Genomic DNA, 12,517 nt, shown 5'->3' on the forward strand with positions numbered 1-12,517 from the left:
AAAAATGAACATGTACCTGTATTTGTGCATAAAATGTTAATATTCGGAGCCAGTTCACATATTATTATATTATACAACTGACTTTTTTATTACGTGCCTATGAGTTTGTTGTGAACATGTATTAGATTTTATGTACATGCATAGAACATTAGAATGGGTTTATTAATTGTTAAGCACTCCGCGAGTATATTTTATACCTATACGTAATAGTACACTAGTATAATGTTGTTGATGGTTAGTACGAAATTCAAAATTGTGTTTTGAATTGGAATAATCCCCATATCATTAATTACATTTAATCAAAGTATTTAGATGGTTTTTTTAATTTCCATTTTTTTAACAAAGAGAAAAAAATAGTATTTAACACAATTGTATGTACTTATTTCGAAACATACCATTTTCATTACATTTCTTTTGGAACGAATTTAAATTATTTTTGGTAAAAATAAAAAACCCATTTTACTTTTTAACTAGTGACAAGACTTAACAGTCTAAGTATTCATCCAGATACAGCTATTTTGGGTACATGGTCAAATGGAAATCAATCTAGATGATGTGATCAATTATTTCGAAAACGAAAATAACATAGTACTCAACTTCATATTTATGATGTAATTGTTCCAAGAACATGATGAGTTCTATACTTATAAATCAATATAATGGATTCGTATATTTTAATAAACCTATAGTATTTCGTGAGGTATAATTACAAGGTGATTGGTGAATATAAATCAAGCTGTATGTAGTATAAATGTGTTTATGCTTATGTATTAGTACACATATTTATATACCTATACATTTAAATGACCTTAACCTCAACTTTGAATTTTGTTTTCATTTTAATAATAAACCTAAGCATTAGGTGTCTAAAAGGAAGTCGTTGTAATGGATGTTATTAAATTTGAATTCAATGATATAATATGATTGTATACGAAAAACGAATCTGAGCGGAGACGGTGTGTCAGTCTAGGATATTTTATATTGTTATCAGTTAAAAAGCAAACCTCAATGACAATAATTATTACAATAATAAAATCGTTTCCTCTTTTAATCGTTGATTTATTTTCCGATTAACTGTGAACATGGAGTTTTGGCTATGCAATTCCTCTACACTTTTTACTGTTCTTATAAGTTACAAAGCTTGGTTAAATTAATATAAAATATAGTAATAATAATGATTATAATTATTAGTATTCGCTGTCGTAAGCTATAGTACTTATTAAAATTCGAATAGAGGTACCGTGCTAGGGACATGATGGCAAATGGTGTTCGTAATTTAAATGTATCAATAGTTGATTTTTCGATACTACCTAGTGCTTATTATATTGTATAAATAGTGATCTTGAATCTATTATAGTTCTAATCAAATTATTTAGATTTTTTTTTTTTAATTTGCATTTTTTTTTAAGAGAAAAAAATAATATTTAACACATTTGTATTTACTTATTTCGAAACATACAATTTTCATTATACCTCTTTTGGAACGTATTTTAATTATTTTTCGAAAAGGTAAAAAAACATTTTATTTTATAACTATTTACAAAACTCAACAGACTAAGTACTCCCACAGATATTATAGCTCTTTTGTATACATGGTTAAATTGAAATCATTCCAAATGATTTGATCGTTTGCTTCGCAAACGCAAAAAAACATACTTCTATAGTTCTATAATTCATATTTAACGTGTAATTATAAAAATTCTTCACAAGTTATTTATACAAATAGAATATTACTTGTGTTTAAGACTACTCACATGATCAACCGATATTGGGTTAATTAATCTTTAATCGATCGACCAATATTCCTTGCTTATAGGATCGTAAAAAATACATACAAAATATTATATTATTGTAATACAGTAATATACTCATAAGTCATGAGGAAGGCTCAGATTTTATTATAATCAACAAAAATATAAAATATATTCGTTTTTTTTTTTCTGATCAAAATCAATTTTTTTTGTTTGCATTATTATAATATACACATTTTTATCCCTTTGAGTCCATCGTTCAACATTTATTGAAGTGTCATTACATTGTAGCCATTTATTTTGATTCTAAATTATGCAAGTATAATGGGATTCATTCATAGATAGACTATGATGACAAATGACAGATTTTAAACTGTGTAAATATCTATATAATATTTCATATTTGTAGTTATTATACAGAACAATATTAAATATTAATATTCTAAACACTCAACTACTCAAGTACTCGACGATCCACACTGCCCACTATAACAACGGAGGAATAGTGTTAACAATTACAACAACTAACACAATATGTCAATATATAGGTAGTTACACCACTTTTACATATATTACGGAGAGACGTTGAAAATACACGTCAACACCTAACACACCCATAACGAGTACGAATGTAGAATAGTACCAACGATAAGCAAAGGCGCAGTGGACGACGTACCTTGACGTGTACGGCTTAGAGGGTGTGTACGGCATCTGTCGCTACTAAGTGAAACGTTATAACTAAAAACAGTCAAGCACAATATCTTTTTGTCTCAGTATTATTCAAATAATTTTTTCAAAAATGACAAAGGATATATATCATATATATAATATATATATATATTGCGTATCATGCCCGATCTATTGATATAACAAACGGACCAATATGTTCATTCATTAGCTATGTAGACCTGGCTAAAGAAAATGGGCAAATTTTTCACACATTCAATGGGCAAACTCTGGCTCGTGTAATGTACTACTAACTATACGGCCGTGACCGTTCCGCTTTTTTTTTACTTAACTTCGCGCCACCATCTCCGCACTGGATAGAGTATTATTATATTAAACATAGATAAGTCACACGCGGTTAAAAACGTTTTGTTGACGGACGAAACGTGTATAAATACCTACAATATATTATCGAACAATAAATTATCGGCCGTATTGCCATTTTATCTCGAAAAACCCCATGGTATTGTCAGTATATACATAGTAATAGCGTTATTAATAATTTTGTCATACACATTAAATAAGTTCAACATCAACAGTAAAGATATTTAGGAACAAATTTGTATCAGTTGTTACGCGCTGTGTAAAGTATTGGCTACCCACTAATATCTCTGAATAATTTTTTATTTGATTATTTCAATAAAATGTCAACTCGTCGTAAGCTCAATAATTCAATCTCAAGTTATTTTCGTAAAAAAATTAAAACAATAGAGAACGAAACAATCACAAGTTCTACATCGACTTCAATAATTACACATATACGAACTACAACAGAATCTGCAAATGATATTACTGATATTGATATTGATTAGAATCCAACGCGACCCACTACTGGGCCATCAAAATTTAATACCGAGTCGCAGAATTTAATGAAATTCTCAAATTAAATTTGTTATTTATCATTTTCGTTTGATAATTTAAACTGATAATTTAAAGTACGAAGAAGAAGTCAAATAGACGGGATGATGAATGATTCAAATGTGTTTTATTTTGCCTTTTACAACATAATGATAAATGTAAAATATTTTGGTGGGTCACGAAGGTGAAAAATATAAATTACCGGGCCAGCCCAAACAAGAGTTTAGGAAACGCTGGATTAGATCAAAAGGTTAGTGATAAATTATAAAATATAAGTTACTTACTATTTTACTAATGTTTAGGTACCTGATGAGAAGTTTACGTTTCCTATGTCGGGAAATAGAATTTAAAATTTCAATTAAATTGGTTTAAATGATTTCCGTGGCTATTATTTGATTCAACACACCCCCCCCCACAAAAAAAAAATTTGTTCCAGTTACGGCCTTGATTGTTTTGAGTTATGTAAATTTTAAAATTGTAAATTGTTTGGGCATTATGAAGATGCCCTCCATAATAATCTTACGTTTAATTTTAATAAGAGGTCAATTCACTATAATTTTTAAACTCTCAGAGCTAAACGTAATCTGCTGAACGTAAGATTTGATATGTTACGCACTTGTAAGATGCACACATGAGGGCATGACGTCCTCTTAAGAAGATGAATAAAGTTTTTTTTAAGTAAAACATGTACCTACCATTATATTTCATACATTTGATATTTTTGATATCTTTAAAGATAATTATCTGTTAATGTATTATGTATGTCCGCATGTGATCTTCATCGTATCCCTGGTATAGTACATAATACATATACATAATATAGGTATATAATATTTTTCATGTTTACAACAGTACACTTTAAAACACGGTAAATAGATTTTATTATTTTCGGACCACTGTTTTTTTAAAATTATTTATAACTTCTATTTTATCCAGTTTTGAATATAAATAAAAAATATTTGGTCTGCAGATTATTAATAATAAATAATAATAATAATAATAATAATAATAATAATAATAATAATAATAATAATAATAATAATATGGTATATCAACATTTTGATAATTTATGAGCACGGAGTATAGCGTTTTCTTAAATTATTAAACACACCCGTACTTACATTTCAGTAAGTATTATTTAAACTTGTGTTATAATACATTATAAAGGGTGTATAATTGATATTTTCATCAATTTTAGTTATTTTACGGTAGTTTAAAAATATTTTTCGTGGGTGCCGCCTACTCTAAACCTTTAAAGTACATTATTATATTATAGAATCAGAATGAGATTGGTCTTAATTTATTTTGGTTTTTTTTCCTTCTTCTTGACTAAGTAAAACCATAGTATATACCATGCATTTTTATCTAAACTGCACAAATACTTTTGATTTTCAAACTCCTCCTGAACATTTTGAACATTATCCCTACTGAATGAGGAGAACAATATTTTTCTTCTTATAAAATATGTAATTTAATAAATAATATATATTTTATATAATCTATCTCAATGTACGTTGCAGTTCAAAAACCGATTGGTTTTGTATTGATAATCGGTAACCGACCAAACGAATAGTATTATATTAGATAGTAGAATCGATAACTTTGTGGGAAAATATCCACCTTTAAAAGTTTGGAATCATACGTCGTATAAAATTATGTCACATCTACACTTAACCCAACGATTTTCGTTCCCGGCCTAAAATGATAAACAAATAACAGTACTAATATATATAAGTGTGCGTCAACGTGTACTAGCGAAGATCAGAAACATTTTCTGTCCCAGCTTGCGTGTGTATTGTGTGTCATATTTTCATCGAAACTGTGAATTCGAAAACTAAAACACATTCTTTGAGAACAGTTTAGTTGATAGCGACAAGCCGTAAGTCACCTCATAACAATGATATAATAGCACGATTCAGCTATAGTAAATAATTCAGAAGTCGTACTGTCGTAGACTCGTAGGTATGTGTATATTTTTAGGCGCTCATAACAGAACGCTGTACTATATACGAATTACTGTGATATATTGATATTATACATAAATTATAAATATGAAGTATAATAATTACAATAATAACTTATAGTAGTAAAAATAATATTTCTATACCACACGCCACACTGTGAGATAAATTTATTGTAATTATAATTATTGTAATTGCCGTCCTACCACCGAAACAGATATCCTCGAATTGTTATGTGTAAATGTCTATGTTTAGAATAGAAGTAATATTAAAATATTAAGTTATCAAAGAGTTATTCAAATTTCAGTATAGGTAGTCACAAAAAAAAATTCTTCATTTTTTCTTTTACTTTTGTTATTAATTTATCTTGTCGGCTGGTCCATTGACATCCCCGTTTACTAGCACATCTATTCATATTAATATAATATTTTATGATGTATGCTAATTAAAGGCGTATTTCACATTAGATAGGCAGGGAGGCAAAATGTAGGTGTTAACAAATTCTGTAATGCTTTATTAAAGTGAAAATAAGTATAAAAAAAATAGAAAATTAATAATACTTACTTTTTTCTTTACAAAAAATAATTGTATAATAAACAGCAATGTATATATTTATATTTATATATTATTTTAATGTATATGGTATATCTATTTGACTCAATATAATTTATTTTCCTAATAAATATTAAATTTGTAAAAATAATCTATGTGTGTCATGCGCATTGTATAGAAAACAATTTTTGATAATACTAAACTTAACAAGTTTGGATCCCTTGGTATATTCGGCGCCTGTCTTGTTTGAAGGGTAACAATAACAATAATCAAACACATGAGTCTGTAATAATTATTATATTGTTTTTTATTTGTCCGGTTTGTGTTTAAGAGACCGTTGTGTGTGCTTTGTGACTCAGTATTTTACAAATCAATAAGAAAGTACCTATCTAGCACCTAGGTGAGTATAATAAGTACTAAGAAAGCAAGAGGTCAACTTCTAAAATTAAAACAACTTAGTTAAACATTTTTGTATAAAAATATTTTCATAATATCTGTTTTGTATACCCAATATTGTAAATGAAAGTATTATAAAAATATTATAAATTGTAATTTTTTACTTTTTTTTAAAAAAAAAATAGCTCAACAATTAAAAATTTCTTACTTAATGTCTCAAACGGTGGTTTTAATTTTGATTTATAAAGATGGTTCAAAATTCATACAAATATTTATTATAGGTTTTCATTAAAATTTGATATACATTAAATAGTACTATTATCTATTATTATATTTAATATTTAGAGAATTTTGGAGGGGGTTTTGTAACTTGTTAAAACCATTATAGGGAGGCAAATTTTTAGTGACAATAGCATAAAAAATACAAATCCCCTTTAATGCTAATAATATGTGATCAGTATGTTTCTTTAAGGATGAATGATGTAAATGTTCCAAAATCTGAAATAAGACCATCTATAGTGTTTTTAAAAGCTATTAATATTAACTGTTGTACATTTTTGTGTGTTAAAGTGTAGGAAAGTAAATAAATAATAATAATGAGCAGTGAGTAAATTGTTATAACCACAAAATTTAACATTTTATAACCGACATAGTATTGGTAATATAGACGCTATCTATAGTATATACGTACTATATTATAGTAAGTAATATAACGATCGTAGGTATGTGCCTTTTAGGCGCTCATAACAGAACGCTGTCCTATATAAGGATTACTGCGATATAATGATATGATATATATTTAGTATAATAATGACAACAATAACTTATAGTAATAAAGATAGTATATATAAATATATTATATATACATATATAGTATAATAATGACAATAATAATTTATAGCAATAAAGATAATATTTCTAGTCTGTACCACACTCCACACTGCGAGGCAAATTTATTTCGAACTGTTATATATAAATGTATTTTGTTTAAAATAGAATAAAAGTAATATTAAAATATCCAACGTAGGTAAGCAAAAGTACTGGACATCCAAACATGGAACACAAATAAATTTACCATATAGAAACACACAAATAAAACAAAAGAGCAAAATACCTATAATCTAGAAATATACCATTATAACATAGATATTATTACAATATATTAAGACGGTATATTAAAATCATGCAACATTCAATAATTAACCACATACAGTTCCTAATATTTAAAAACATAAAAATGTATGTACCTACCGCAGTCCACAGTAACATACAACTAACATCTAACACATAAAATAAAGCAAATACAATTAAATCACAAAGTTAAATATTATACTAATGTTTTTTGGTTGTTTATTAAATTATTACTAGTTTGTCAAAACAATATTATTAGTAATCTGATAAACAAATAACACGATTACAGTATTTCAATTTTAATACCTTTAACTGGACCATGAGATGCAAAAACTGCAATAGGTTGAGCAAAATTTAAAGCTAAACTTTGGAACATAAAAACTAATGCATGATTAGCTTTTAATTCAGAAGAATCTACTTCTCTGCCAAAATCTTCCAATCCTCAATAAGCGAGAGTCTGAGAGTTTACATTAAGACTTTCTCTTAAAAACATTTCATCGTAAACTAACAAACCATGTTTTTGTTCGAATCTAAGTATACCAATTTTTTTTTTAATATTTGGAAAAATTTCTTGTCAAAACCACATTGAATGTTTATCATTGATAAATATTTTCTAATAGTTCTTGGACATGGTAGAGGTAATACTTCTTGTTCTCTTAAAAATCGGTAAGTAGTGGAAGATCTATCAACGTCAAAAAAAAAAAAAAATGTTAGTCATAAATTAATATTACCTTAAGTGGTAAATTATTCACCTAATTTTCAATAAGATGCATAATAGTATCCAATTTTCTGAATACCTCCTATTTTTAGTGTTCATGACTTTACTGGCATTGATAATTTCTTGAATAATTGTTTTCTGTGATGTATTCAAGTTGTTACTTTCAAATAGATCAGCTACAGATTCATTTGTCAAATTTTTTGATTTACATTGTACTTCATTCAATGTTACATTCAATTGTTCTACTGTTATTTTAAACCTTTAATAAACAAATATGGTGAATGCATAGTTATTGTAAATATTATTTTCTTTCACACTTTTTCACCTTTTATTGAATTGTTTAACCATTTTTGTTTTTCTTAAAATTTGTTTTAATATACTTCGTCTAGTAGGAGTCAGAGTAGAGCCAATATTTGTTTTATTTATAATAGATGACCTTTTTCTATATACCCTAAAGTAAGGAAATAATAAATTACATCATTGACATCTTTTTGTAGAATTAGTAAGAATTGAACATTCGTTATGGCGCCATATTGAACCGTCTAAATTAGTGTTTTTAATATGAATTCCTAAATACAAAATATTTAGTTTAAGATTATGTAGAAACATATTAATTATTAATTAAGCAATTAGAAATATATAGGTACCAGGAAAATTGATGACACTTGGACCACCTTGACAAATTTGTTTCTGTTCAAACAATTTAATAGTTTCATTAATTTTCATAAAATCTAATGGGTATGTCAATTGTGATAGACCTAATACTTTAGGATCTCTACATTTTTGATTGACATAATAGCTTATTTTTAAAATATTAGATTGAAAAACAATTTGTTTCTGAATGACCACTTTCATTTCACTACCACATTCAGATTTAATTGGTTTATACAAAGACACTATACATTCATCACGGTACAACATCCAACCAACTGACATTAATAATTCCTCATAACTGGTAAATGTTTCCTAAATAAATAACAATAGTTAATTAGTGCTTATGAGTATTAAAATTTATACAATAGTCTATAGTTCTAGACAGACTATTTTTGGGTGAAATAATCATAAGTCATTAACAAACTTGTATTAGGATCTGTGAATTAAGACATATTCGTTTAGCAATAGGTTCAATAAACAACTGTTTTCTAAATGGTTCAGTAGTTAATGTACTTTTTCCGGATGGGTCTGGACGGTCTGGTAAATCAAGAGTTACAGTATTATGGTTTTCAGTGTTATCAATTGATGTATCAAATATTGATGGAATAGCTCCCTTCCTTAACCCAACCAAATGTCTTTTAACCTATAGGTAGAATAATTATGTTATAGAAATATAAAATATTAAAATTTAAATATATTCAAATATTATGTAAAATTCTTAATTTTACTTTTTCCAAATCATTAGGTCCATTATAATGAGTTATCAAATCATCATTAGAAAAGTGCTCAGCGCAGACATAAACCACTTTACGATTCAAATTACCATTTACTTTTCGAATAATTTCGTTCCAAGCATAAAAATCTGAGTCTCGAACTTTAAACAACTGAACAGCTTGTTTGCTTTTAATACTCAAACACGAAATCACCGAACATTGACGAGGCATTTTAAAATCAGATGATCCACAAACCAACGTTACGACAGTCACTTAAGTCTGATGATATGTCTACAAAATATAATAGCCAGTAACCACTAAGATTAGGTTTCATAAATACAATTTCAATAATTTTATATTTATATTTTATTATTTCAAAAATAATTATTTTAGTACGTTGCCAATATACGCTACTAGAATAGTAGAATGCGCTAGTAACCACACCTGTACCGTTAGAAACATTTGAGGACCGGCCTTCTACTACCCCCCGGCAATGTCGATTCCAGTCCTGTATACCTTAGTCCGTGTTCCCGCCGTTCCCGTTGTGTGTAGTGTGTGCACTGTGCGCCACAGCTCTAGTCTAGTAGTCTCTATTCTCTGTCGAACGTCGATGCTAGTGCCGTGTTCGCTGGAAGTGTAATAATTTTAAACTTTAATAATAATAATAATAGTTTAGTCGCAGCAGTGGTCCGCGTTCGTCGTTGAGTGTAGACTACAATTCGCAGCACGTCACACTGTTCCATATCGTTAGTCGCACGAGTGATATAAACGTCCCAGTTTTGTCCGTCGGGCGTTGATTGCTACGTCGCCCGTGGCCGATTTTGTACCCGCGAGTAAACTATCGTCCAGCGACACGGGCCCCGTCGCTAGCGTTACCAGACATAGTGATATCCGTCATATCTGATTGATACAGCTAGTGGTTTTTTCGTTTTATCGACGCCACTTTTATCGTCTCGTTGCAACATGGACGACAAAAACGGCATTGTAGCCGATTTTCAGGTAATGTATTCCCCGAACGTAGGGAACAAAGACACCCACCGACCTCCTGCTAACGTTGTTGTCTTGTTGTAATACAGGCCATCACTGGTATCGACAATGCAGCCGAAGCTTTGATGCACTTGTCGAATTTCAATTGGGACTTACTGGTAAGTACTCGAGTTTTCCACTGAAACATGGTATTTGTAATGGCTTTGCCAAATCCACTCTATCTGTTATTTTTTTAGGCCGCTGTCCAGCATGTCATGCCACAACACACTCAACGCTTGCCTTCTGAAGGACGCCGTATACGTCTAGGCGCACCATCTGTAATGATTGCAGACGATTTCAGAGGAATGACTGCGTCAACGTCAAATGAAACTCACCGTTTAATTACCATAGAGATTGAACAAAATGGCCATATTATTGCCACATTAAAAGTCAACGATGCTTCAACAATTGGTAATTACTAATCCTAATTTATTTTCAGTTTTAACTATTTATTAGGGCCAGTTGTACAGTCTGTGATTAAAGTTAATCACAGTTTAACCGGCCGAATTTGACCAGTTAAATATCTGTTATCAGCTGATTAAGCGTAATCGGAGTTTAATCACAGACTGTACAACTTGCCCTTAATCTTATAAAATCAATTTATTCATAAATATTTTATTTATATAGATAAACTATTTTCATAAACAATAGGTATTCAAAAAAAGTTGTACTTCTACAATTGTTGCTAAAGTTGAAATAATTTATATCTAATTCAAATGTTTTAAATTTAGTGACTTCTATTTATACACACTACATACATAACCCAATTCTTTGTTAAAGGACATAATTAACGAGACTACTTTCATTTAAAAATTGTAGGTAATCAGTTAACAGTTTTAATACTTTTATTAGTTCCCTTCTATAGAAAAATATAATACCTAATTCCCATGTTTTCTTAATTTTTTTTAGTATTTTTATTAATCAAGCTCTTTAATCTATATAACTTATAATTTGTTAGTGTAATTACCTATGCAATGTTTTAAATATTATATATTAAACAATTAGATTGCTTACACCTAATTAATATCATATTTTTTTTTAGATGATTTAAAAACATTAGTCTACGCTGAAAGTAAGATTCCATGTTGCCTACAAAACTTTAATGGATGGCCAAATAATCAACTCCCTTCCAATAAAGATACACTTTCCAAATTGAACCTTCCAGATAGATTTAAGCTAAATCTTATTAGTGGTGAAGATTTAAATCAAGAGCTTAATGGAAGGTATAATATTTATATCTATTAATTTCATATTTTGATTATATTATCTAGTTAATTTAATATTTCTTTTACTACTGTTTTAAGAGCTAACTTGCGAATATTCACTCTAAACATAACAATGGAGGCTACAACTTCAAGTGAATATCAAGTTTATAAATTGTCATTCTCATCTGATCAGACAGTTGCACAAGTGAAAGAAGTTGTTGCAAACTTGACTAAATTACCTATTAGTAATCAACAATGGTTAGGTTGGCCACATTTTGTTACTCCAGCTACAACTTTGGAAGAATCTCATATTAATTACCCAGTACATGATTTTAAATTGAAGCCTTCAAATTCAATACTTAAACATACCAGAAGAAGATACAACACTAGATTAAATGTAAGTATTTTTCGTATTATTATGACTATTATGTAACCTACAAACAATTATGGTACTTGTTAGTTGTCTATGATTGCCCTGCTAAAACCAATGAAAAATGTATCAATATAATAATATTATTTTATGTTGAATATTTATTCATTTTAAAATGTTGATTAACATGACTACCACACAACTGACAAAATAAATAACTTCTCTCAACAAAAAAACATCTGTTACAATGACTACTGACTCGGTTATATACAAATTGCTAGGTTAATTTATTTGAATTGTTTGATAAAAATTGCTTTCTGCCAAAATTGGCAATTGATTTTTGGTATCCTAAAAATTGTGCATTCTTAGATGTGTGAAAACATGCTGCGAAAGTTGTTATAAAATAACTTGGCTAACTATTTAAAACAATAGTTCTATTCTTTAGTGTTTAGTGAT

The 12,517-nt window shown here is 28.5% G+C and overlaps 3 protein-coding genes and 1 pseudogene across 3 annotated transcripts; 1 reads left to right on the forward strand and 3 right to left on the reverse strand.

The window, feature by feature from the left end:
- Positions 1–7,658: 7,658 nt before the first annotated feature.
- LOC111028395 lies at positions 7,659–8,351 on the reverse strand (the record flags this gene model as incomplete). Its single annotated transcript, XM_022307024.1, has 3 exons — positions 7,659–7,807; positions 7,885–8,057; positions 8,128–8,351. Coding segments are annotated over 3 exons (546 nt in total), but the record flags the coding sequence as incomplete, so codon positions are not given.
- A 63-nt stretch (positions 8,352–8,414) lies between these two features.
- LOC111028399 lies at positions 8,415–9,014 on the reverse strand (annotated as a pseudogene).
- A 148-nt stretch (positions 9,015–9,162) lies between these two features.
- On the reverse strand, positions 9,163–9,781 carry LOC111028398. The gene is made up of 2 exons (XM_022307026.1): positions 9,476–9,781; positions 9,163–9,390 (listed from the first exon to the last, which is right to left on the reverse strand). Exons 1-2 carry the CDS (start codon positions 9,689–9,691, stop codon positions 9,163–9,165), a joined length of 444 nt encoding a protein of 147 aa, XP_022162718.1. The 5' UTR covers positions 9,692–9,781.
- Positions 9,782–10,091: 310 nt separating this feature from the next.
- Positions 10,092–12,139, forward strand: LOC111028397 (FAS-associated factor 1-like). The gene is made up of 5 exons (XM_022307025.1): positions 10,092–10,459; positions 10,537–10,605; positions 10,684–10,897; positions 11,529–11,709; positions 11,791–12,139. Exons 1-5 carry the CDS (start codon positions 10,424–10,426, stop codon positions 12,122–12,124), a joined length of 834 nt encoding a protein of 277 aa, XP_022162717.1. The 5' UTR covers positions 10,092–10,423; the 3' UTR covers positions 12,125–12,139.
- Positions 12,140–12,517: the final 378 nt, after the last annotated feature.

Source organism: Myzus persicae, unplaced genomic scaffold (assembly GCF_001856785.1).
Source record: "Myzus persicae strain clone G006 unplaced genomic scaffold, MPER_G0061.0, whole genome shotgun sequence".
Taxonomy (NCBI): Eukaryota; Metazoa; Arthropoda; class Insecta; order Hemiptera; family Aphididae; genus Myzus; species Myzus persicae.

Bases quoted from the DNA above. Each gene is read 5' to 3' on its own strand.
- LOC111028398 (XM_022307026.1), bottom strand. From the start codon at position 9,691: ATGCCTCGTCAATGTTCGGTGATTTCGTGTTTGAGTATTAAAAGCAAA. The intron at 9,391-9,475 runs GTAAAATTAAGA...TTCTACCTATAG, and splicing joins GACCTAATGATTTGGAAAAA to GTTAAAAGACATTTGGTTGG.
- LOC111028397 (XM_022307025.1), top strand. From the start codon at position 10,424: ATGGACGACAAAAACGGCATTGTAGCCGATTTTCAG. The intron at 10,606-10,683 runs GTAAGTACTCGA...TTATTTTTTTAG, and splicing joins ATTTCAATTGGGACTTACTG to GCCGCTGTCCAGCATGTCAT. The intron at 11,710-11,790 runs GTATAATATTTA...TACTGTTTTAAG, and splicing joins AATCAAGAGCTTAATGGAAG to AGCTAACTTGCGAATATTCA.